Genomic DNA, 24,436 nt, shown 5'->3' with positions numbered 1-24,436 from the left:
AATTTACACGTCTTTATTTAAGCTCTGGTATTAAATATTTAAAAGTTATAAACATTTCTATTTATATACTTAACCTATTGAAGTATAAATACCTTCGGATTCAATATTAGATGAGTCTGTACTGAAGCAGTCTATTTTTTACCGTTGCTCTTTTAAAATGTTTAACTACTAGCTAGATGGGTAATTTGAAAATTTTTAGGCTGTTTGTTTTTTGGCATATTATAGTTTTTAACTTGCTTAGACATCGTGCTAGAGCGTTATTATATTACCCAACAGAGGACGCCTTCTTATTTAATTTCAAGCTAACGTTTATTTCTTAAATTAATAACTAACCTTAAGCATAGATGGTGACAAAAAGTAACTTATAATGTTCTTAGCTAATAAAATGTTAACAAATATCTATCTAGCTAATTATGAGTTTCTATCTTGAGTTTTTTTTACGTGTAAATTCACGCAACCAGTGGTAAAAATTGGTTTTAAATACTATTACATTTCAGCAATTTAATTTTGTAGATTAGGATTAGTTTTTCACACTTTAATGCATGAGAGTGTAATGTAACTTCTACAGTTGGAAATTTTTCTCGACCTTACAAATAATTTTTTTTAAATATAATTTAATTCCTATAAAAGTAATCTATCAACAAGTAGATTTGGAAATATAAATATTTAACAATTTTTAGCTTTATATATATACATATCTTCCAGCCCCATTGTTTTTTATTGAGATGTGTTGTATGTATAACTTAATATGGTGTTAAACTCAAGAGATGCAAACAAGCATTATCTGGTCAAACAAGCTGTTTAAAAAAACTGAGAGCGTTTTGCTAGTCATAAAATATGCAGAGTCCCTAAAGATCAAATAAAGATCATCATTAGAATGTATAAAATTATTAAAAAAATACGTGGTAATTTAATAACTAATTGCAATAAATTGCTTTGCATAATTTGATAACAGTAAACAAAGAAGTCAAAGCTTTAACTATTAAAAAAAATTATTTACCTGAAAAACCTTAAAAATAAGTATGGAATAAAACTAATCACTTGATTTTTTTAATAAAAAATAAAAGTTCAACATCAAACAGTTAAGTACGAATAAAACAATATATGTATATAAATTTGGCAAAGAAAAGCATTGTGTAACATGATAAAACGACAGTATGATATAAAAGTATAAATAAAATGCTATATGAACTTGTTCAGTTGGATTGGTTTAAAAGTACATGCAAACTTTAACTTGTGTATAAAAACATTATTTTGATAACATTGAAAATAAAATGATTTAAAATTTTCACTGCTGTATGGCCAAATGCCACTGTTACTTTGTTTGCAATTTTTTTTTATAACGTATATCTAAATCGGCAAAATATAACAAACTAATCGGGTCATGACACTTAAAACTGCATAAGAATATACCAAGAATAAAAAACTAGATGATAAAGTGATAAAATAATTTGGATGTATTAAAGTACAAGTAAGCTTCATTGGATCATTTAAAATTACGACTATCAATTATCTGAAAACAATCCACATGGAACAACCGAACAGCACGCACACGTACAAGTTTATCTGAGTGAAGTTCCTCCAAAACGGAGTCTCCTCCATGCTTGTCTGCCTCACAACTACATCCTCCGTGTTGGAGTATTGGTTGTGGGTATTTCCCCTCGATGAAACATCAAATCCGCACAGAAGCTTGATCAGTCTGTCGCGTATGCCGGTTGAACAACCTGATGCGAGTTTTGTACTGATTTATTCGGTACAAAATTTTATACGCAATTGTTTCATAAAGGATACATAAGTTTAATAACAGAGTTTTTTGATATCATAATTCCAACACACGTTATTATTTTTCTTTTTATTATATATATATATATATCTATATATATATTAAAGGTTTTATACAAAGTTCTGATCGATAGTGCTCGACATTTTGAATTATAGTTTTTATATAATTAAATAAATAAATATCTATATATATATATATATATATACACACAGGTCGCATATTTCCCGCGGATTTGAAGCAAATGTGGCCTCCTTCATCACTTACACTCAACTCGGGACACGTCTAAAACCCACCCAGTCAAATTCGAGAACCGATTACCGATCGAGGCTACAGTGATAGTGAAAAATAAACAAGTAATGAATAAAAAAATGCAAAAAAAAAAAAAAAAAAAAAAACCAGGTAGATTTTGAACGCGGGTTGATTTTCAGGGTGGAGTTCAGGGTTTGGTTCATGTTGGAAACTGAGGCCTGCCGTTCATGACTCACAACTGTGCAGTCTTTAAAAAGTCTTTGGTTAAAGTTTTGGCCCAAACACCGCAGAAGAAGTTGCGTGCAACAGTTGAGTGTTTCAGAGAACGAATCGAGCGAGTAATTGCTGCTGAAGGAGGTTATATAGAAAAAAAGATTGTGTTACTGTTTTTTGAGGCTTTGAAATAAAAATGAAGCATGCAACTTTCGTTTTTCTTTATTGGAATTATATATTTTCCTCAGAGAGATTTTTCCATTTCAAAGAAACTTTAAAAGTTATAATTTTTATTATTAATCAAAATAAATTACCGAACTTATATCTAATAAATATTGTTACTTTAGATTTCTTATTAATTAAATTTAACTTGGATTTAAATTTAAAGTTTCTATAAACTGTAAAAGCAAATGTTCAAAAATTCAAAATAAAAACTACTTTTCTAAAACGATTAATACTTTTTTTTCTAAAATACATAATACAATGAGCGTATAATACTTAAACAAAATTGAATAATATTGTTTATATTAAAATTTAAAATAGTATTACCAAAATACGTATCATTCTTCTTCTAATGTTAAAAAATTTAATCTAAAATGATCAGGGTTGCCAAATGTTTTTGGAAAATTTTGTCCAGAATTTCAAAAGTTCCTAAAGGATTTTAAAAGTACACATTATTGGGTCTATTTATGTTTAAAGATAAGAAACTGTGGTATACAGTATAAAAACATTGAAAAGGTACTGTAAAGCTAGTTTAAATGTGTTTTTTAATAGTTTTTTTTTATGGTGACAAAAAAAATTACCTATATGGATAAAATATTTGTGTCAAAACGAACTTTACTACTTAACATGTAAAAATTGTTAAAAATTCCAGGTTATTCAATGTTTTCAGCTTTTTTGGCAACCCTGAATAGTGTTTAGTTCAAAATAGATATTTAAGTTTTAAAAATGTAGAGAACCTTCTTGTAAACAGTCAATGGATATAGGTTTAACAGTTGCATTTCAGAATATGTTCATATGATCACTATTTTACAAAAAGTACTAATCAATTAAAAACAAAACCGTTGTAAACTGTTTCTAACCAAATAACTATTTTACTTTATGTTTAGAAAATAACGTTTAATTTTCATTTCTAGAGAGACATATTGCTTTGAAAACGTGTTGAAAATATTAAATAAAAGCTTCACCTAAAACTGTATAAAGATTAAAATTACTTGATTTCTAAAAAAACATTTTTTTCAAACTACTTTAACAGATTTCCAGCTTTTCAAAAACTATTAAAAAAAAAACATATTTTATCTTAAAAAGACAACACGTTTGATTTAAACTTAAAAACAACAATTTATGTGCTAAATTAGATAAAACTAAAAAGCATATGACATAAAGTATAATAAAGACTAAACATATTTTCAACCGACTTACACCAATACAAAAAAATTAAAAAACATAATAATCTAATATCTAATATTTTTTGGAAATCTAAGACTTTTAAAGATTATTAAAAAAAAACCATTATGAAATTAGTGACCAAGATCAGTTTAAAAAAATACTTTAAAAACAAAACATTTAAATTACTTAAAGTACTTGGTTATGGTTAATCCAGGCATCTAGAAAATAAGAGATTTGAAAAATAACTGTTATTACATTTACTATAAAAAAATTCTTGAACCATGGACACTTCTTTTTATTTAAATCTTAAAAATAAAAGGCTAAAGTAAAACACTTTTACACTTGGTTTATACGTGTGTATTTTAAAAAACTGGTTCTGAGGAAATTTCTTTGGGTTTACTTAAAAAGAAATCCAGTTTTAATTAAAAGTAAAAAATTTAAAGATATCACTATTATAGGAAGGTTTTTAAACGTATTTATATACCATTTGCAACTTATTTAATAACAGATTACTCATTTTATTTTAAATTTTAATTCACAAAGCTTTTCTAAACTATACTAGTTTCATTTTCAAGTGATAAATGTCAAATGAATTTGAAAAAAATTTGGTTAGTAAACAGTTTAAAAAATTAGTTTAAATTATGAGGTATGAATAAATTCCAATAACTACAAACTTTAAATATTTAGTAAGTAAAACTAAAGTAAAGATATATAAATTAATTAATTGATTAATTTTTGTCTACAAATCATGTATGTGTGCATTAGCTAATGCTAACAAGACATTTTTTAAAGACACACTATTTAGAGAAACTTCTACAACAGAATGATAATATGTTACACAAAAGTTATTGTTTTGCAAACATAAAAATCAAGTTTTATTATATTAATTTACATATGTTTGCTTTAGTTTTCTTGCTATATCTCTAATTTTGTAGTTATTTTAATTCATTCATACATCATAATTTATATTTATTTTTTAAACTGTTTACTAACCAACATTTTTTTAAATTTATTTAACATTTATCATTTGAAAATGAAACTAGTATAGTTTTGAAAAGCTTTGTGAAATAAAATATAAAATAAAATGAGTAATCTGTTATTAATAAGTTGCAAATGGTATATAAATACTTTTTAAAGATATGTGATTGTTAATATAAATTTTATATTTTCGTTTTTCAGTAATTTCTTTTTACCAAGTTACTTAGTCATAACCTTTTTTAAATAAAAAGTTAAAAAAAACTAGATATTTTAGATTTTCCTTTAATTATTCAACCAAAATATAAACTAAATACTTTTCCCTGTTTCATTACAAGTAAAAACTTTCATAAATATCCTTGAACATTAATTGGTGAAACATAGTAGTTTCCAAATCGTAGAATGTTTGCTTTTTTCACAAAGGCTTATTCATAAAAAAAAATTATGATTGAACTGAGAGAAGCGATTAATCAAAAAGAATTAGAATAATATTTGATCAAAAAAAAAATCAATTTAGTGTGAATCTTTAAAAAGTAAAACAATGGTAATTAAAAAAACATAAGTATAACGTTTTCAAAAAAAATAAATTATTCTTTAGGAGTTACAGTTTTAAATATTAATTAAGTATATTTGTAAATTGTAAACATTAGAAACTTAGGTGGGTTCAAAAATTATTTATAGAAAATTTAATATTAGTTATTATTTAAAAGATAAAAATATATACTACAAAAAAATCTTAGAAAAAACAAAAGAATTGATTAATTTTAGCAATATAATTAGTTTAGTTATAAGTTTTAGATACAAAGTATGAAGAAAAAAATATTATTGTCAATTTTCAGGGAACTTTAAAAAATACTAAAAATATATCTTCTTTATGTTTTAGGCAACTACCCTCAAATCTAGAAAAAAATGGTTCTTGCATCATAAGAAAAACTATATTGTAGTATTAAAAATAAAAAATTATAGAGCAAAAAACAAAATCCTGTAAAGTTTCTTTTTCATAAAAAAAAATTATATCTAAGTTTAAAGATTTTTCCTATAAGGCTTAGTATTAGTAACACTTAGTAAACACAATTTATCACAATTACCAAGCCAGATTATCATATAATTATTTATAAGTTTAAATATATGTTTTACATTGAAAATAAAAGTAAAGTTTTACTATTTTTTAAAACTCAAAGATTAATAGAAAAAAGTTTATGGGTACAGCGCACGTTTTAAAACGAAAATACAGAAAATGATTTTTTTATGAATCTTATACTAACAGTTTTTGTTTATATTTAGGGGCTATTTTTGAATTTAAAGGGCAATACAAATGACATTAGTACGACTTATTTTGTCTACAAATCATGTATGTGTGCATCAACTAATGCTAACAAAGACATTTTTTAAAGAAACACTATTTAGAGAAACTTCTACAGAAAGATTATAGTATGTCACACAAAGTTATTATTTTGCAAACATAAAAATCAAGTTTTACTTGTGCTAAACTACCAAAAAACTTATTTAAGTTTATTGTTTCTACAGCCCTCATACTTTTAAAGCAGGGGTCAGCAGTTCTTATGAGGAAGTGGCTAGTTTTCACAAGCAAATAGAGACCATATTTGTAAATTGTTTTAATTAAAAATTTCGAAACTTGTTATTTTTAAGTCGTATATTTAAGCTTTAAAACACATAATAGGTCAGAAATTTTGTTTTGCTGGTGGCAATTGGCTTTTCGACCACAGATATATGGCCCCGTCAAAAAGGCTTCCGTTGTAAACTTTTTAATAAAAGTAGCATTTGATCAAAACTTCATAACTTGTATATATAATAAGTCTATGTTTTAGTATTAAAACAGTTTTAAATGTTTCTTATAAGATGTTCTAAAAAACTATATTTGCAAATCATTTACCAACACTATAGTTTACTTTATTAATTTGTAGACCTATAATTTAAAAAAATTTAGGAGAGTAGATTAAAGACTAACAATAAATGTTTTATTAATTCAGCTATAAAAATTCTCTTTTGTAATGTACATTAATGCACCTTTGTTTCTATAAAACTCTAGCTAAACCAAAGCCTGACATAAAAACTCTTCAAAGCTGTTGAATTACAGAAACATAATATTTATATATAAAACAGACTCACTGAACACATTACTTTCTGCAACCTGATCATTTTCCTCAGACGCACCGGATATTGGGTTGACAAATTTCACATTATTCCCGTCGTATGTCACCGATGTGTTGATTATTCCTCCTTTTTGAATATTAATTCATGTATCTAGTTGTTTTAAAAATTAAAAAAAATGTTGCTGCAAGGTCGAAATTAAGTTTTAAATTTAAAAACAACTGTTATTAAAAACTTAAATTTCAGAGCCTATTTCAAATTGAAAAATAAAAAATATTTATAATTGCTATTATTTCTTGGACATACAATTTAGTATATACTTTTTTTCAAGAAATACAGTATTTCAAGTTTACTTTTTTTTGAAACTCTAATAAAATTTAAAATGTGTTTTATTGTACAAACACAAACGTAGCCTGTATAAACTGTACGAATCAAATATAGCGGTTAGAAAAAATTAAATATCATAAATCAAAACTGCTTACTTGTAGCAATGCTTGCGTCATTATTAGAACTTGCATACGTGTTAATGTTGTCATCGCTTGTTAGAACAGAATTTTCATTTGTGTTCCTTTCTACAAGCTTTTCTTTTCGTAAACTCCATGTTAGTCCGTTCAGCTGTATGGTAAATTTTTAATTGAGACTTAATTTATAGCTTAAAATGCTAGATAATTCATATATATAAGATTTTTTTTTTGTTAATTTTAAACGCATAAGGATTATTTATTTTTCCTAATATAGTATTATATTTCAAATTTAGGTTGCCACACACAAAATAAAAAAACTTGTTTACTTTCAAGACTAATCTACAACTCTTAAACTAACAATCAACGACTCAGGCACTAAAAAAGCAAACTAATCAAAACGAACGACAAACTTTGCCTGGGTCCGGCGCCTCGGTGGCCAGACTGACGACAACGGTGACGGCGGCCGATATCGCGGCCAGTATTACGGCGAAGTGCAGGTAGTGCACGTCCTTCAAGTGCCCCGGTCTCGTGTCCACTTCCCCGCAAACCGGATCGGAGTACGAGAAGTCGACGGCCATCCTGACCAGTCCCGCGATCGTGCCCACCAGCAGCCCGAAAAACGCTCCCTTTAGTGGTGATTTTTTTTATTTTGAATGATTTTCGACTCAAGCTACATATGATTATCGGAAAAACAGGGTTGGCAAAATTTTTTGAGAAATTTCTTCCAGGTTTTCGAAAATACAAGTTTTTGGGTCTTAATTTAGTACAAATTTAAGTTTAAAGTATAAAACTGTCTTAAATGGTAAAATAACATTGAGAAGGTACAGCTATATTAAATGTCTTAAAAAAAATTTACCGATTTCAAAAACTTGTAATCTTTTTTATAGATTTTTTGTGTCAAATCGAAACTTTGTTTTACATGTGAAAATTGTTTAAAATTCCAGTTTTTTTGGTCTAAATTTTCAAATTCCAGGTTTTTTGGCAACCCTGTAAAACTAAAATTTTGACAAATTGCTCAAAGTTTCTCATTATTTTGAAAACAGAAAAAAAAGGAAATACATTATAATTTAACAATTTGAGATTAGTCTTGTCTTCTTAGCTGTAAAAACTAGCGTTCAAACATTCAGAAACTCAAACGTCACAAGTCAAAACCTTTTCGTTTGTGCGGTGCCAGAAAACGGCGAAGACGAAGCAGACTGCGATGGGGGGCTGCAGGAAGGCGGATATCTTCTGGATGTAGGAGAACAGCATGCCTCCCTCCTCGTGCTGGATGATGGGGATCCACAGGCAGCTGAACGCCACCAGCACCAGCGTGAACACCCTGGCATATTTTACTTGGTCACGTTGAAATTTTTTTATTAGTACCCAAAGGTTCAAGGTCGTCAACAAAAAATGTTGCGATTGCCTCAATTTTGATGAATATGTATGTGTGCAGTATTTTATAAACATCAGAGGTTTGTACTCACTTGTAAAGTTTGACACTAAAAAATATTTATATTTATACGCGCTTACTTTTATCATTAATTTGATTTTGATAAAATATGCTTATTTTAAGATCATTAATTCATTTATAACTAACTTTGTATTCTGTTTGTTCTTATTAACTCAAATTACATAACTTTTAGCTCGATAACACCTCTTGATAAAAACATTATTGCTAAAAGAACTCTTTGAATAAATGTTTTCTTATAAAAATACTATTTTAACTTACAAAGTTGTTGGCAACAATAACTAAATGAGTATACTTTTATATATGTACATTGTACATGTATGTGAAGATAAGTATTATAAAAAAGTATAAACTTAAGGTTAAGAAAAGCTCAACTTATACCTAAAATAAAACTAAATGATATTTTGAATAAAAATAACTTTTTTTCTGACGCTAATGTTCAATCAAACAAAAAGTTAAATAAAAAGCTTTTGTTAATTAAAAACAAATTTTATTTGGTAAAGTTTTATTAAAGTTATCAGACACTTTTAACTACTTTAAAAATGTTGAGGTATAAGGGACGAAAGTTGATGAATAAAAATAAGTAAACAATAAAAATAAATGGAAAGAGCAAACTAATAAGACGAAAAATAATTATCTTATACCCCATTTCAAATAATATTCTCTAAATTTTTACAGCTGTTTCGGTTCTAAGGGCATAGAGGTCTAACAATATCAAAAAAACATTGGATCTTACTTGGATGCTTAGAGTATATACTATAAGATACTACTTGTAGAACAAACAAAAACTTCAATTAACTTTTGAGATATAACCAGTTTTATCAAAAAAAAATGCGATACAATCATATGGTATAAAAAATTAGTTGCCAATTTTCTTTTAATTTTCAAAAAAAAATCCATACCCTCCATCATTTTAAAATCATTTTCATTCAGTTTTTTAGGAAACGTTCCTTTTTAATATTTTGAACAAGTTGTAGAAAACAGATTTGAATTTTTTTTTAACTTTTTATAAAAAATGCTAGTAAAAAATTATAAAGTCTGTTTTATACCAGTTGTTCAAAATTAATTAAAAATTAAACTGCAAAATTTAAAAAACAATTCCACAAATGATAAATGAGGAGATAGATTTTTAGTCAAATAGTCTATTTTTGCCTCCCATAAAGAATTTTTCGAACTTTGTAACTTTGATCGCTTATATCTGAAAAGTTTTTTTGAACTTTTTAAAATGGTAAAAAAACAACTGAAAGCTTAGTTTTAGCTGTAAAAAATAAAACTAACTGAAAATAAAATTTATCTACCCCGTAAGCTTCTGATATACACTTAAATAAAACTTTAATATTGAATTTTTTTTTTTTTAATCAAAACCCATTTTTTTGGTTTTTTATATAAAATTTCTATTTTTCAATATTTAAAAAACTTCATATTTTAGTTTCTTTTAAAACTAATAAGAAATTTATCCCAAAAATTTAAGGTCTCTTGCTCAAAAAAAGAAAGATTTTAAGCGAATTTAAAATTTAAGAGAAATTTTTGGTCCATGCAAAACCTGCCGACTATCATGAGTTCCTTTTCAGTAGAAGTCTTTCGAAACTTCAGCCAGATGTCCATGGTGAAAATGGTCGAGCTGCTGTTGAATATTGACGTTAAGCTGCTCATCAGCGCCGACAACATGACTGCTATCATCAGCCCCCGTGCACCTATTATCAAATTTATTGTTTGTAATGGTTTATTATCAATATTATTTAGAACAGCGGTTGACAGATCTAGTCTAATGGGAACCATTTTATTATGCTTTAAAATATATTTTTTTTGGAAAAAGTTTTAAAAGATAACACCATGAAATTTAAATGATTAAAGTTTGTTTTAAATTATTTTGAATATATTTCTTAAATGGTCCGAAGTTTGCCGACCTTTTCTTTAAGCGTTGAGTACTGCAAATTTAAAAATAGAATTTGCTCAGTTGAAATAAAACACCACTAGGTACTAATAAGAATTTTTAATAAAATAAATTGTATTCAAGAGGATTATAAGTTTGTAAACTTTTAAACAATTATATTTTTGATTATAGACGAAAACAGTATATGGAAAACTAAACTTTACAGTATTCTAAAATCAAGGACCATTTTAAACTTGAAAAAAAAAATTAACTAATTTTTTTTTAATGAAATTAGGAAAGTTTTTTATTTTACTAAAAACTTAAAGATACTAAATAAGATGATATTTATATACATTTATTGATGCTACTTAAACGCATGTTTATTCAAGTTAGTTACTTTTATTATTACTGATATTAAGCTTGGTTTACTTTTTTTATTTTGACGATATGAAAGTTGAACATCTTATATAATATTTCTTATTAATTTTAAAATCGATGTTACTTTTATTTTAAATAAACAATTTAAGAAAAGTACAAAAAACTGCATATCTAAAAAAAGTCATACCAAACTAATAAATTGTTATGCTGAGGAACAGAAGAACTTAGAAAATTTAATTGGTGATTAACAAATTTAAAAAATCTATTTGTTGTCATACTATTAGAAAATTAATTTTTATATTTTCAATAACTAAGTTTGTTTTTAGCTGGCTACTAGCCTTGCTTAACTTTTTGAACTATAGAAACTCTATAAAATCTTCAATTAAATATAATTCAAATATTTATTTATACTAAATAATATTTTTCTCATAAATAAGCTTTTAATTATCTAACAAAAATAACGTTGATCTGAATGAAACATTTATATGATAATAATTTATATAATAACAACTAATTTCTGTAAAATTTTTCAAAATAGTTTACACATTTTTTTGTCGAAAATATTAGAATAGTACTTACAACTTTTTAAATATAATGAAAGATGATATGCATTTATAAAATAAACTTTATTATGTTTTTACTGGCATATTCTGCTACAAAAAAACTGTGTCTTTGCTAATTTCTAACATTTATGAAAAGAAATTATAAAATGATCTAAATTTTCTTAATTTAAGTGTCTGTTTTTAGTTTATTTTCAAAGATTGTTTGCCACAAACTTTACTTTATTTAGTAAGTTTAAGGAGTTAATAGCTTAAAACGTAGTCAAAGATTTTACTAAAAAATAAAACATAAAAATTAAAAAAAAAAAACTGCTGTAACAACTCAGTTTTAAGACTATTTAAGTTAACTAGGCCAGCTTAAAAAAATTTAGAAATTTTGACTCACTTTTTGCCATATCTGTAAAACTTTTAATGATTTTTATGATTAAGTAACACTAGAATGGTTGGTAAAAACGACTTTCGGAAATTTTTTAGTTTTTAGACACAAGAAATTAATATTTACATATTAATTAAAAAAAAAAATGGAACAAAAAAAAAACATTAAATGAGGGAATTTAAAAAAACTTACAATTTAGATTGAAAATAGTTAAGTAAAATCTAACAAGATAAAAATAGCCAAATACACCAACCCTGTGGCATCAACCCGAGCACAAGTTTGGGGTAAGCAATATCCGAGCATGAGTGGGGGTTTTGACAAATATCCATGCAAACTTCAGGCACTACACAGCCCACCTCGTCTGTTTGAATTATTCATCTTGTATGCAAGATAAAATAATATTTTCAGAAATTTCAATGCTTTAAACACATATTTTTAGTTTTTCACTATTTTTATAAATAAACTATTTAGTAGACTGTACAAAATATTACTAATGTAGAAAAAATAATACATAGTATTTTTATAGTAAATTATATAGTATTACATTTTGCTTGAACATTTTATTACTAAAAAAATACTTTACTTTAATCAACAGAACCTTAAAAAAAAACATAAATCAAACACGTTTAAACAAACCGGGGTATTTTGCCCTGCTTATCATGCCTACCATGACCATGATGAACATGGGCACCACTTTCAGGTAGCTGCATAGCAACACTCCCCCCTTCGCGTGCGTGATACTTCTCGCCGCTAGGGTGCGCTGTACTATGACCTGAAGTTTGAAAAATTTTGATGTGTTTTTCAGATAATCAATTTTTTATTCCTATAAAATTTTTAAATGTCTTGAACTTATTTACAAATTTTAATCTAGAAAAAACTCATAGCATGAAAACAATCGTAAAAAAACTTATAAAAACAACATAATTTTTTATAAAGTTTAAAATAAATAATATGACAAAAAATCAAAATGCCATGCAAAGTTAAACAATAAAATTACTCACACTAACATTTAAACTAAAAGTTAAAAAACTTATTGGTTAGCTTAATGTTTAACATCTTTATTTCAGCTTAAAACATTAAAGATTATGTAAATAATAAAAGTTTCGTGTCTTATTTATTATGTAGTTATTTGTCTTGGCTAAAAAAGATTGCACAGTTTACTGAAATGTAAAGAGCTTATTTAAATATAAATGTGCAAATTCGATATTTCATTTACTACCAGGTTTCGGTGGCAAAAAAATAGTAAACTGCACATAAAAACATTGTTATGTGCAGTTTACTATTTTATTATACTTAAAAAGGTCGTTATATTTTTTTGCCACCGAAACCTGGTAGTAAATAAAATATTTAAGTTGCACATCCATATTTAAATAAGTGTCTTATTATTATCAAAAAAAGTAAAAATCACTAAACATCAGCAATACATCATAAAAAATGCTGATGTTTCATTTTAATTTCAAACTTTTAAATTCATAATAAATTATCAAACAGAACTTGTAAACATTCATTTTTCTAAATATACTACTTATTATATCTTATTAAATATATAAAACTGTGCAATATACAAATTAAGAAGAATTAACCTCACATAATTCAAATCTTGGTCTTAAATTAAAGTAGTAATACAGCAACTACATAGTTAAAGTTTTCCAACCTTATAAACATTTAATATATACGGTTTACTTATAATATATAAAATAGTAAAACACAAAAAAGGCTAATGTTTACTGTATAAAACTAATAATAAGTTCTATACTATTTCTCTCTTTAATACTTTTGTCTAACAATTAGTAGAAATTAGTGGTACTATATATCTTAACGGGAGCCGATCATTTCTAACCCGCTATCATTTCTAACCCGATCACTTCTAACCTGATCACTTCTAACCCGATCACTTCTAACCCGATCACTTCTAACCCGATCACTTCTAACCCGATCACTTCTAACCCGATCACTTCTAACCCGATCATTTCTAACCCGATCACTTCTAACCCGATCATTTCTAACCCGATCACTTCTAACCCGATCACTTCTACCCCGATCACTTCTAACCCGATCACTTCTAACCCGATCACTTCTAACCCGATCACTTCTAACCCGATCACTTCTAACCCGATCATTTCTAACCCGATCACTTCTAACCCGATCACTTCTAACCCGATCACTTCTAACCCGATCACTTCTAACCTGATCATTTCTAACCCGATCACTTCTAACCCGATCATTTCTAACAAGATCATTTCTAACCCAATCATTTCTAACCCAATTAAACCCGATCATTTCTAACCCGATCATTTCTAACCTGATCACTTCTAACCCGATCATTTGTAACCCGATCGTTTCTAACCCATTTACTTATGTTATGTTTTAATTTTTTTATCTGGATTTCATGAATAACAAACTAGTTTTAATGAAGTTATTAAAAAAAAAATAATTAAACTTTTAGTTACTTTAAAACATAATGATTTTAATGTGTTACGTAAATTTAGTATTAACGTAATATAATCTTAATATATTTTTTTTTCTTGATTTTTTAATTTTTTTACCTACACATAATTTTAGTTTTTTTCTATTATTTATTTTGTTTTTTCAATACAATTTAAGAGACGTTTTTCGTTAATCATATACAATTTACTAAAATGTTTACTTTAAAGTATTTTGAACTATTCTTTGTAGGATTTTAAAATAAGCAATGATAATTATATTTTAATTGGATCTTATTGTAATTAACGTGACTACATTAGTTTTAACATTAGCAAATCTTAAAAAGTAAATTCTTACAATTGTAGTATTCAGATACAAACACTTTTATATTACGGTTTAAAAACTACATAAAAAGTCTGATGTAAATGTTTTATTATTTCTTACTAATGCATTAACCTTTTATAGTAGGATAGTTTTAAGTTTCATCTTAATAACTTATTCAAATTGTTATGCAACTTGCATAGGCCTATTAAGATAATGTAATTCAAACAAACATTAGGAGAAGTTAAAAACTTTTGTTATATTAAGTGGAAAAGACTGGTTTTTTAGAAACCAGCTATTAAAACAGTTATGTCATATAATTAAATTGCAAAAGTTGTTATGTCGATTGACCGTCTAGATTTCACATCATTAATAAATTCCTACTTAGTTTTAGAGCAAAAAAAAAATTGTTAAACACTAATAGTTAAAAAGACAAGTTTATTTGTATATCAAGTTCGAGGGTAATTAAATCTCGCTTATGTTTTAATTGCGACTTAAATTAGTACTTTAATTGACAAACATTTCTATAAAATTACTTTATTATAAGCAATTGAAATAACGAAAGTAAAAACAAAATAAGTATTAAAAATAAAACATTTTGAAACAGAACAATAAATTAATTATAGTTAAATTAAGTATAATTAGGAGCAGAATTTTATAAAAACTACATTAAGTTCTTTGTTTCTTTTAATCAAATTTTTTTCCATACGATTATTACGCAAAACATATTTATTTTTTATTCATTACAGTAAAGCCAGCTTGCAGTCTATAAACTTTATTTTCGGTGGTATTTTGCACCTCTAAATTTCTATAAATATGATGAGTTTTTTCTTTATTAAAAATTTAAACATGTATAATAGGTTTCACAATACAAAATGGTTTTATTATTTTGTTATAAGTTTTTAAGTTATATAGTTTACTCAAATAATTTATACTTAAATTTCATATCAATGATCGCTAAATAATCCAAAGTTTTTGTGTTTTTGAAAACCTGTAAAACAACAATTTTCAATAGATATCAAGTAAATTATTTTAAAAATATCTACTATTAATCGTGAGAATAATCGTGTTTTTGCAATTTCAAAATTTGAAAACTTTTAAATTTTTATGAAAAATGTAAATTTATTTTGCCCTACATAAATTTTATTTCAAAAGAAAAAGAAAAATGCGTAATAATAAGTTTTCGACACTAAACTTTCATAGTTAAGTTTATTATAATTAATTATAACTTAATTGCAGTTAATCTTTATATACAATTTACCAGTTGATTTAAGAATTAATATTAAATCAAAGTTCGAGTAAATGACAAGTTCTGAATATTTAAAAAACCTTCTACCTCTACTTTTGGCTTTGTATTAAACAGTATACACTTTAGTTTAAAGAACTTAGAATTTAATGATATTAACTTTAAATGAAACCACCATTATAATTACAATTACTAAATTTTATTAACTGTATTATTAAAATTTTCATAAACGCTGATATTAATATTTTTAAAAAGTTGTATTTCATATAAATTCTCCCTGAATTGGCAAAATGGTAATCTTGTTTCTACACTTAAAAATATATATTAACCATTTAGAATAATTCCAAAAGAAAGTACAGAATAGACTTTAACCGCTGCGATACTCATTATACTTCTTACATTGACGACTATCAAAACTTAATATTTAATCCTTAGAATACAAAAGACTTATACTTTTCCTAATGCTTTTTAAAACTAATTAACTACACTTAATTAATGATCCAATTTTAAATCTTATTGTCAAAACAATAAATGAGCCAATTAATATCAACAATTAAATTTAACAAAAGCTATCTGAATATTAGGTTTTATTTTAAACAAAATAAACTAAACTTCACAAAAAAACAATTTTGTTGAGATTAATTTGTTTTTAAAACAAATTCTTATCTTAAAAAAAATAAATTAATGTATTAATACAGATCGGCTAAATAAATTTCGGGTTAGATATGATCGGGTTAGAAACGATCGGGTTAGATATGATCGGGTTAGAAATGATCAGGTTAGAAATGATCGGGTTAGAAATGATCGGGTTTAATTGGGTTAGAAGTGATTGGGTTAGAAATGATCTTGTTAGAAATGATCGGGTTAGAAGTGATCGGGTAAGAAGTGATCGGGTTAGAAGTGATCGGGTTAGAATTGATCGGGTTAGAAGTGATCAGGTTAGAAGTGATCGGGTTAGAAGTGATCGGATTAGAAATGATCGGGTTAGAAGTGATCGGGTTAGAAGTGATCGGGTTTAACCCACCGACATCAGCGAAACCTTGGGGTGTTATTTTCAGTTAATTGAAGAAAACCTAATTACTGTAATCATTAATTACTATAAATATTTATTAATTACGGGAATTAATTTAAATTAAGCACTAAAAATCTTAAAACTTAGCTAACTTTTGTGAACTTTACTAAACAAACAGTTGAGTTGAAACTATTTAAACCTACTGCAGTGAGTGCGATTCCACCGACTAGAATGATAATTGTTTGCAACGTGTCTGTGTAAATTACAGCAGCTAGCCCACCTGAAACACAACATACACTTGCTTGTTTTTTAAGTAAACCAGTCTTTTTAAACAGTCTTTTGAAGCAAAAGAGATATTAGTACAATCATATTTAAAAACATTTTTATTTAGCTACTAGTATGTTTTTTTTTTGTGGAAAACACTATAAGAGTGTCAGCTAAAACTTACCCCCAATAGTGTAGAGACCGGTTATGAACAAAAGAAGAAAAACGCACAGGAACAAGTTCCATTTCAAAGCTTGGCTGATAAACACCGCACCAGCGTACAAGTCCACCTGTGTAAAAACTCATGTTGAGGAAAACAATCGCAACTCAAGTGGTTTTTGCGGCAAACTCACAGATATTTTGGTGAATATGTAAATGAAGAGGTACACAAACGAAATGCAAGTCTGAATTCGCTTCCCGCCAAATCTTTTTTGTAAATACTCTGGCATTGTTACGACCTGGTCATTTGAATAATTGTAAATATGGAGAGCTATACTTAAAAAAACACAACATAAAGTATTACCAATGGTATGGTTATTTGAATAAGGTGTTTTAAGAATAAAGTGACATGTTTGTTTAGTTTTTCAAGTGTAACCAAATACTGATTTTAAAATAAGAAATAATTTTAATTAATAAAAGAGACTGCAATATTCTAAAACTCGTTGAGCCTTAATTATTTTGTAGTTTGTTTATTATAGTGACAACTAAAAACTTTTATTTTGAAAAAAAAATATCAGAAAAGTTATTAATGGTCTACACTAAGAATTGATTAAAAAAATTATTTAAAATTTTTGTTAGCATGAGTCTACATAAGATGTAGTTTTAAAATAAGTCAGATGATAATCTATTTTAGAACTTATAAAGTTAAACTGCTGACAGTCAAATATTATTTAATTGTTTAATATAATTTAACATCATTATATAACTTAATATCATTTAATTTTTAATTTAATCAATTTTAAGAATATCAAATATTGATATTTTAGTGCAGATTTCAACAAGATGGAACTCAATTACAAAAACTTTACCAACTAAATTTGAATGCTTTGTATTTAATAGTTCTTTTGATAGTATAAGAATTAAATAGCTAAAATAAGGAGTTAATTATTCTAATCTTTACACCAGGCTGAACGTGTTACAATCCGTCATAAACTATGTTAACTTATGTACTTTAAAAACTTTAATTTCGCAGTATTTTATTCACAAAGTTTTGTATTTAAATTGTAAAAATACTTAAAAGTGAGAACTTAAATATATAATAAGATGATACTTCACACAGTTTATGAAGCTACACTGCACCCATTGCTGCTACTAAAAACTAAGAATACACATTTTTCTAACTTGTTTAGGTAGGTAGCTACAAACACTTTACTGTGCTGATTTAAAGATAATTATACATTTTTTACTTTTGTTGCTAAAAAAGATTTAGGAATTAAATTGACTAATTTTTCAAGTTCTGAAGTTGTAGACTTGTGTATGAAGTAGTCAACTTTGTAAAATTAGTCTACAATAAATTGCCAATCTTTATTAAGATTTGAAGTAAGTTTTTGGAAATATAAATCTTAAGAATTAAAAAAAAAACGCATATTAACATTCTCATAACTCAATAAACGAAAAAGTATCTAAATTATTTAAATTAAAAATTATAATAAAATGACAACGTTTATATTTGAATTTTTAATGATATATAATGCTTAAAAACAGCTTTAAATAAAAGTTCAGAACTAAATTTATTTACTTTTATAAGAACCTCCAACTTGTTGTAAAACAAACCTTAGAAGAAATGTAGACTGGCAGAAAAACCCAAGCAAGGAGAAGAATGACAAACATGGCCTATAAAAAATAACAAGTCAAACACAAAAGGTAATTATACCAATATTAATTTTTGTTAAATGACATATAAAGTGATGAAAATCAACATAACACGTAGAAAAAACTTACTTTTTAAAACATTTGTCATCAAACTTTATTTTTTGTGCCTAGCTAATCAGCTAGCTATGAATGAAAGCACAATCGTTTTTAAGTAAATTTGTTTTAAAATATGTTAAATAACTTATAAAATTTGACTATGAAATTCTAATAACAATAGAATTTTTATATATTATCATGCTTAACCTAGGTAAAAATGCAAATATATTTAGCATTTTCAAAGAACTAGGCCAAATTCAAAACTAATCTATAAATTAAATTCAATTGGAACTTATTGCATGTCAGCTTTAGTTAATATGAATTTCAACCAAATGAGTAGTATTAAAATGCAATAAATGTATAAAAAATAACAGTCTATCAACACATTTAAAAATAATCAAGACAAAAACAAATCACAAAAACTATTGGCATACCAGTGAATTTGAGGAAGTTGAAAACTATAAAATTATTATTGTATATACAAGATAAATACTTCAATATTAAATTCTGTTTTTGAAAATGAAAATACATACAGCAAATATAAAGTTGCAAAACAAAAAGTCAATTACACATTGTTTTTTTAAATTTTATCAAGGTTTAACCTACTATATAAAAACTGATCTAATAACAAATTTTAATTAAAAATATTGAATTCTTTCAAAAATTTTAAACCAAAAACTTTTTCATAACATACAAAGTTATGAGGATGCAAATTAACAAGGAAGATTACTGTGAATGAGTTAAAACTTATCATTAATTGTTAAGTAATATTTTAGATAACTTTTTAAACCATCTTTTTTTTTTAAGAAAAATAGACTTAATAAAAGTACATGTGATGTAATAATAAAAATAACTAATCTTTAAAATTATTACATTTTTAAAAGCAAAAATTACTTGTTAAATAGTATTTTTGAGTACTGTAATAAGTAGGACTGTATGTGCAATGCACATTCTGCATGCTCAACTAACTAACGTTTTAAAACCGCTTAAAAACTCATTTTAATTCAAAAATACTATGTATAAAATACCTACATTTAATTCGAAAGCTCCCACAGCAAATCCGCTGGCAGCACCTGAACCTGCCAGCCCAATGAAGTGGCCACTTCCCACGTTGCTGGCGAACAACGAAGCTCCTATCTGTGTGAACAAGTAGAAAAAATTACTTGTTTGTACTAAAATTTCAAATTAAGTTCCTAGTTGAAACTGGTGTAAAAAAGCAAATTAAACTAGATTCAAACTTACAGGCAACCAGGTTATGTTTCTACCAGCAAGAAAATAGCCGCCAACTGTACTTCTGTTGGTTATTACCATTGCCTACAAAAATAAGAAATTAATCAAGCTAAATAAGAAAAAAACTAAACTATTTTAACTCACCCATATTCCAACAAAAAGAACTGCAACAAAGTAAACCACAATGACTCCGAAATCTAAGGAATTGAGGCTTTCATCCTGAGCTGTAAATAGTTTTTTAACAAAATATTAGAAATATTTAAAAATTAGTAACAGCAGTAAAAACTATTAGACTGATTTATAATAAAAAACAAAAATTTAAAGGAAGTAATGTTTAATAAAAACTTTCAGGTTAGTTTTGAAATTTTAATTTATTTCTCAGTTTTAAAAACATGTAACAAAAAAATATTTGAAAAGCACCTAATTTAAGAAATACTCTAGTAATTTTGATAATAAAATTAAACTAAAAGACTTTTTTAAAATATTGGGTTATGTTTAATTTTATATGCTTACATTTTTCTTTAACAACATCATTTTTTCAAAAATTTAACAGTTTTGTTTGTAACATTGCATGGCTAGAAAATATAGAGTTATGACTGAATGTCATTTTATCAATAAACCCAAGCAGAATTCTTGGGAAAAAAGAACTCAAAATACTTAATAAACATTAATCTAATTTAACTAAGAATGTCATTCTAAAGTAAATTTATAAATCCATAAAAGTTAAAAATGGTAATTTTGAGTCCAGGTGTCTCTTTCATTCTTAATAAAGATGTAAATTGAATTTTTATAGAATTTATTTTTATAAACAAGTATGTTTTTTGTTACTTCCTATATATTTTGTTTTATTAACATTGAAAGGCTTAATGTATTCTTGTAAGTACTTGTGTAACTTTAATAGTGGAATAGGATATCACTTTAGAATTCTGTATTACAATTTCAGTTAAACTTTTCTAGACCTAAAATATAATTGTGTAAAAATATTGAACCTGATATTTTAAATAATTGTGTTTAAAATAATAATTTAATTATTTTACGCCACACCTAGTTTTCTTTTTATGCTCTGAAAGTAAATCACTTAATTTGTTATCATAATATATACTCAATAAACAAACCTTTTAATTAGGTTTATAAATTCATTTCTAATGAAATTGGAATATATTATTTCTCATGAAATAATTTTCTCATAGTGGTCTTGAAATTTTAAATTAGTTTTAAATTATTATTTTTTAATTGGCTTCAAAAAAATATTAAGCTTAGGAAAATAGCCACAAACAAAAATAAATAGTAACTTAAGTAGTTTTTTTTTTAATGTTTTTACTTATAAACTGGTGAGCACAAAACTTTTTTTCAGTAGTTAACTAATTGTGCGCAAGTTGTTAAGGGTAAGAAAATTACTGACTTAAAGTACATAATTTTCTTTCTTTCACTTTAAAAAAAAGTTAAATAATTGATATTGTAGTACTTTCTTTATCCTAAAGTTCAAATTAATCTTTATAAATTTAGTTTGCTTTTAAACATTTTATGTGTGATTTTTATACAGTTTTCAATATTTTCAATAACAAAATAAAAAATATCGGTTATAGAAGTGTAAAAGTACAATAAGTGATGGAAAATCATTCAAATGCATTACAAAAAAGGTTAAGATATTGTAGGCCTTTAAAAAGCCTTAATCATCTCTTTAGTCACTTAAAATATGAAACAAACAAAGAATTTAACATCAATGAAAGACTTTACACAGGGTTGCCACTGTTTTAGTCAAATAATTGTCTTAAGTCATCCTGTGTCTTTATGTTACACAAGAACATTTTTTTTTAATTTTTCAAAATTAATAAAAATCTAATTCTTCAACAAATTCTTAAAAAATAACAAAATATTGAAATCTAAGCAACTAAATTATGACCTGAGACTATTAAAAAACCTAAAACTGTCCTGATTTTTTATAGAAAAAAAAATTCTGAGTCAGCATGAGTTAAAAAGAGTACTCATCAATAATACGCTTTCTGACTCTTTATCAATCTACAGTGGAGTACCACAAGGTGGTGTAGTTGGTCCCCTTCTCTTTTTAATTTATATTAATGATATTTGTTCAAACATTGATATTAAAAGTGAGTTAAGCTTATTTGCAGATGATGCCAAAATCTTTAGTCAGTCAAATACTTCAATACAACTATCTTTAGATAATATTTACATATGGTTAAAAACAAGAAAACTAAACTTAAATCCTAGCAAATGTAAAACTCTAACTATTAACAAAAAAGAATCTTCTCCAACTGACCTCTTAATCAATAACATCAAGTTACCAGAAATTAAAGTTTTTAAAGATTTATGAATTTATTTTTCCAAAGATTTGAAATGGAATAAACATATAAACTATTTATATAAGATTGCAAAAACTACATGTTATCAAATATTAAAAAGTTTTAAAACTAATTCTGCTTCAATTACTATTCTGACAAAACTATTTAAAACATACATTCGCCTTAAACTTGAGTTTAGTACCCAAATTTGGTCACCCCATTTAAAAAAGGATATTAACAAAACTGAATCTGTGCAAAGGAGTTTTACCCGTCATATTTGTAGTCGTTGCAACATATCTTACATATATAATGATAGAATGATTAAATTTGGCTTGAAATCACTGGAATATAGAAGATGGGAATTTGATTTATTTACTCTTTACAAAATTATCAATGGCAAATATAAAAGTTTTTTAACCAGTTTTTTAATTTTTCCCAAAATAAATATCAACAAAGAGGAAATAATTTGAAAATAAAATTTAAACATGATTTTCAAAACAGTCAGTGGCAAGGCGCATTTTTTCACAGAGCAAAAGCTATGTGGAACAGACTACCTCAGGATATAGTATCTTGTGAGAGGGTAGAACAATTTCGTTTAAAGCTAAAAAGATTTGATTTAAATACGATAAATACCAGTAAAATTTACTAATTTTTCACTGTAAACAAAAGAAAAAATATTCGTTTCCCTACGCCTCCCCCCTACAAACTATTAGTTTACTTATATATTTTGTAGTTATGAATTTTGTTTTATAAGCCATGATTTTAGACAAACTTCTTTACTGTGTGTACTAAGTAATATATAAGTTTGAATTTTTTGAATTGAATTTTCAATTTAGTTTATTTGTTTATCATATTGTGTTTAACTTTGTGTTTTCATTTAAATTATGTTTGTATATATATATATATATATAATTTATCTTAAAGTTTTGAATATAAATTTATTTTCTTTTTCTCTTTTTGTGTGTCCTGTTTAAGTGGCTCAGGTTTTGATGCCTGAGTCCAACATTGCACAATAAACAATATAATAATAATAAAAAAAAAACAAATTCAGCATATCTTGAGTTGTCCTGAGATTTTCAAAAGCACCAAAGTATTCAGAGTTATCTTGAGTGTATTTTAACAACCCTAACAAACCAAACAAAATTTGTAACATTGCTAATATATTACATCAGTTCAAAACTCAAGTTTGAAGTATTTAACGCCAAAAAAAAAAAACGCTTAAAATATTTGAGATAGTTCAAAAAAAGTTTAACCTTCAATTAACTAAACGTGGAATTTATATTATTTATTGAACAACAACAATAAACGCTTAAAATATTTGGTTATTGAAAAAACTCTTTCGGTTATCAAGTTGCACACCCTGGATACCTTTTAACGACTTGTACAGGACAATTTTCATTTGTTGAAAAGTTTAACACATTTTTTTAATTAAATTTCCAGTAAAAGTCTCATCATTTTATATACAAGTAATGAATAAACAAGTTTATAATTTATTGTTATTAATTCTTTGTTTTTTGAAAGTATATAAAAAACTTACTCATTTGTGGTTCCAGAGTTGTAGTTTTACAACTAGATAAAAACTTGTTATGTGTTAACTTCTTTCTGTTAGTGTAAGTATCTAGAAACTTATGAATGTGTGAGTATTATGTGACTATATGGCTTATATTTTGTTTGACCTAAAACATACAAGTAGAAGAAACAAACTTGATTGAAACTAAAATTTGTGGTGGGGAAACTTTTATATTCAGTAGACCAGACTAACAAAAAAAATTGGTTCAAAACTTTTTTTAAAGTGGTCTTTTTTACGGTCTGCGTAAACTTTAAAGTTATACTACAAATCTTTAGCTAGAATAACTTCGTAAAAGCAAAACTGTAATGACAAAATAATTTTATAAGCACTGCTTTCAGT

The 24,436-nt window shown here is 25.8% G+C and overlaps 1 protein-coding gene across 1 annotated transcript; it reads right to left on the bottom strand.

Moving 5' to 3' along the window:
• Positions 1 to 1,096: 1,096 nt before the first annotated feature.
• Positions 1,097 to 24,124, bottom strand: LOC145831978 (sodium/myo-inositol cotransporter 2-like). Its single transcript, XM_082939335.1, has 16 exons — positions 24,065 to 24,124; positions 20,372 to 20,451; positions 20,240 to 20,311; positions 20,030 to 20,134; positions 18,863 to 18,922; positions 17,443 to 17,547; positions 17,274 to 17,379; positions 17,029 to 17,105; positions 12,459 to 12,594; positions 12,076 to 12,183; positions 10,179 to 10,329; positions 8,338 to 8,506; positions 7,596 to 7,811; positions 7,204 to 7,336; positions 6,740 to 6,850; positions 1,097 to 1,724 (listed from the first exon to the last, which is right to left on the bottom strand). Exons 1-16 carry the CDS (start codon positions 24,066 to 24,068, stop codon positions 1,510 to 1,512), a joined length of 1,848 nt encoding a protein of 615 aa, XP_082795461.1. The 5' UTR covers positions 24,069 to 24,124; the 3' UTR covers positions 1,097 to 1,509.
• Positions 24,125 to 24,436: the final 312 nt, after the last annotated feature.

Source organism: Thalia democratica, chromosome 3 (genome assembly GCF_965202585.1).
Source record: "Thalia democratica chromosome 3, ktThaDemo2.hap1.1, whole genome shotgun sequence".
Lineage (NCBI taxonomy): Eukaryota > Metazoa > Chordata > Thaliacea > Salpida > Salpidae > Thalia > Thalia democratica.
Note: the sequence above shows the minus strand (reverse complement) of the source record. Positions and strands in the feature narration are given on the sequence as shown.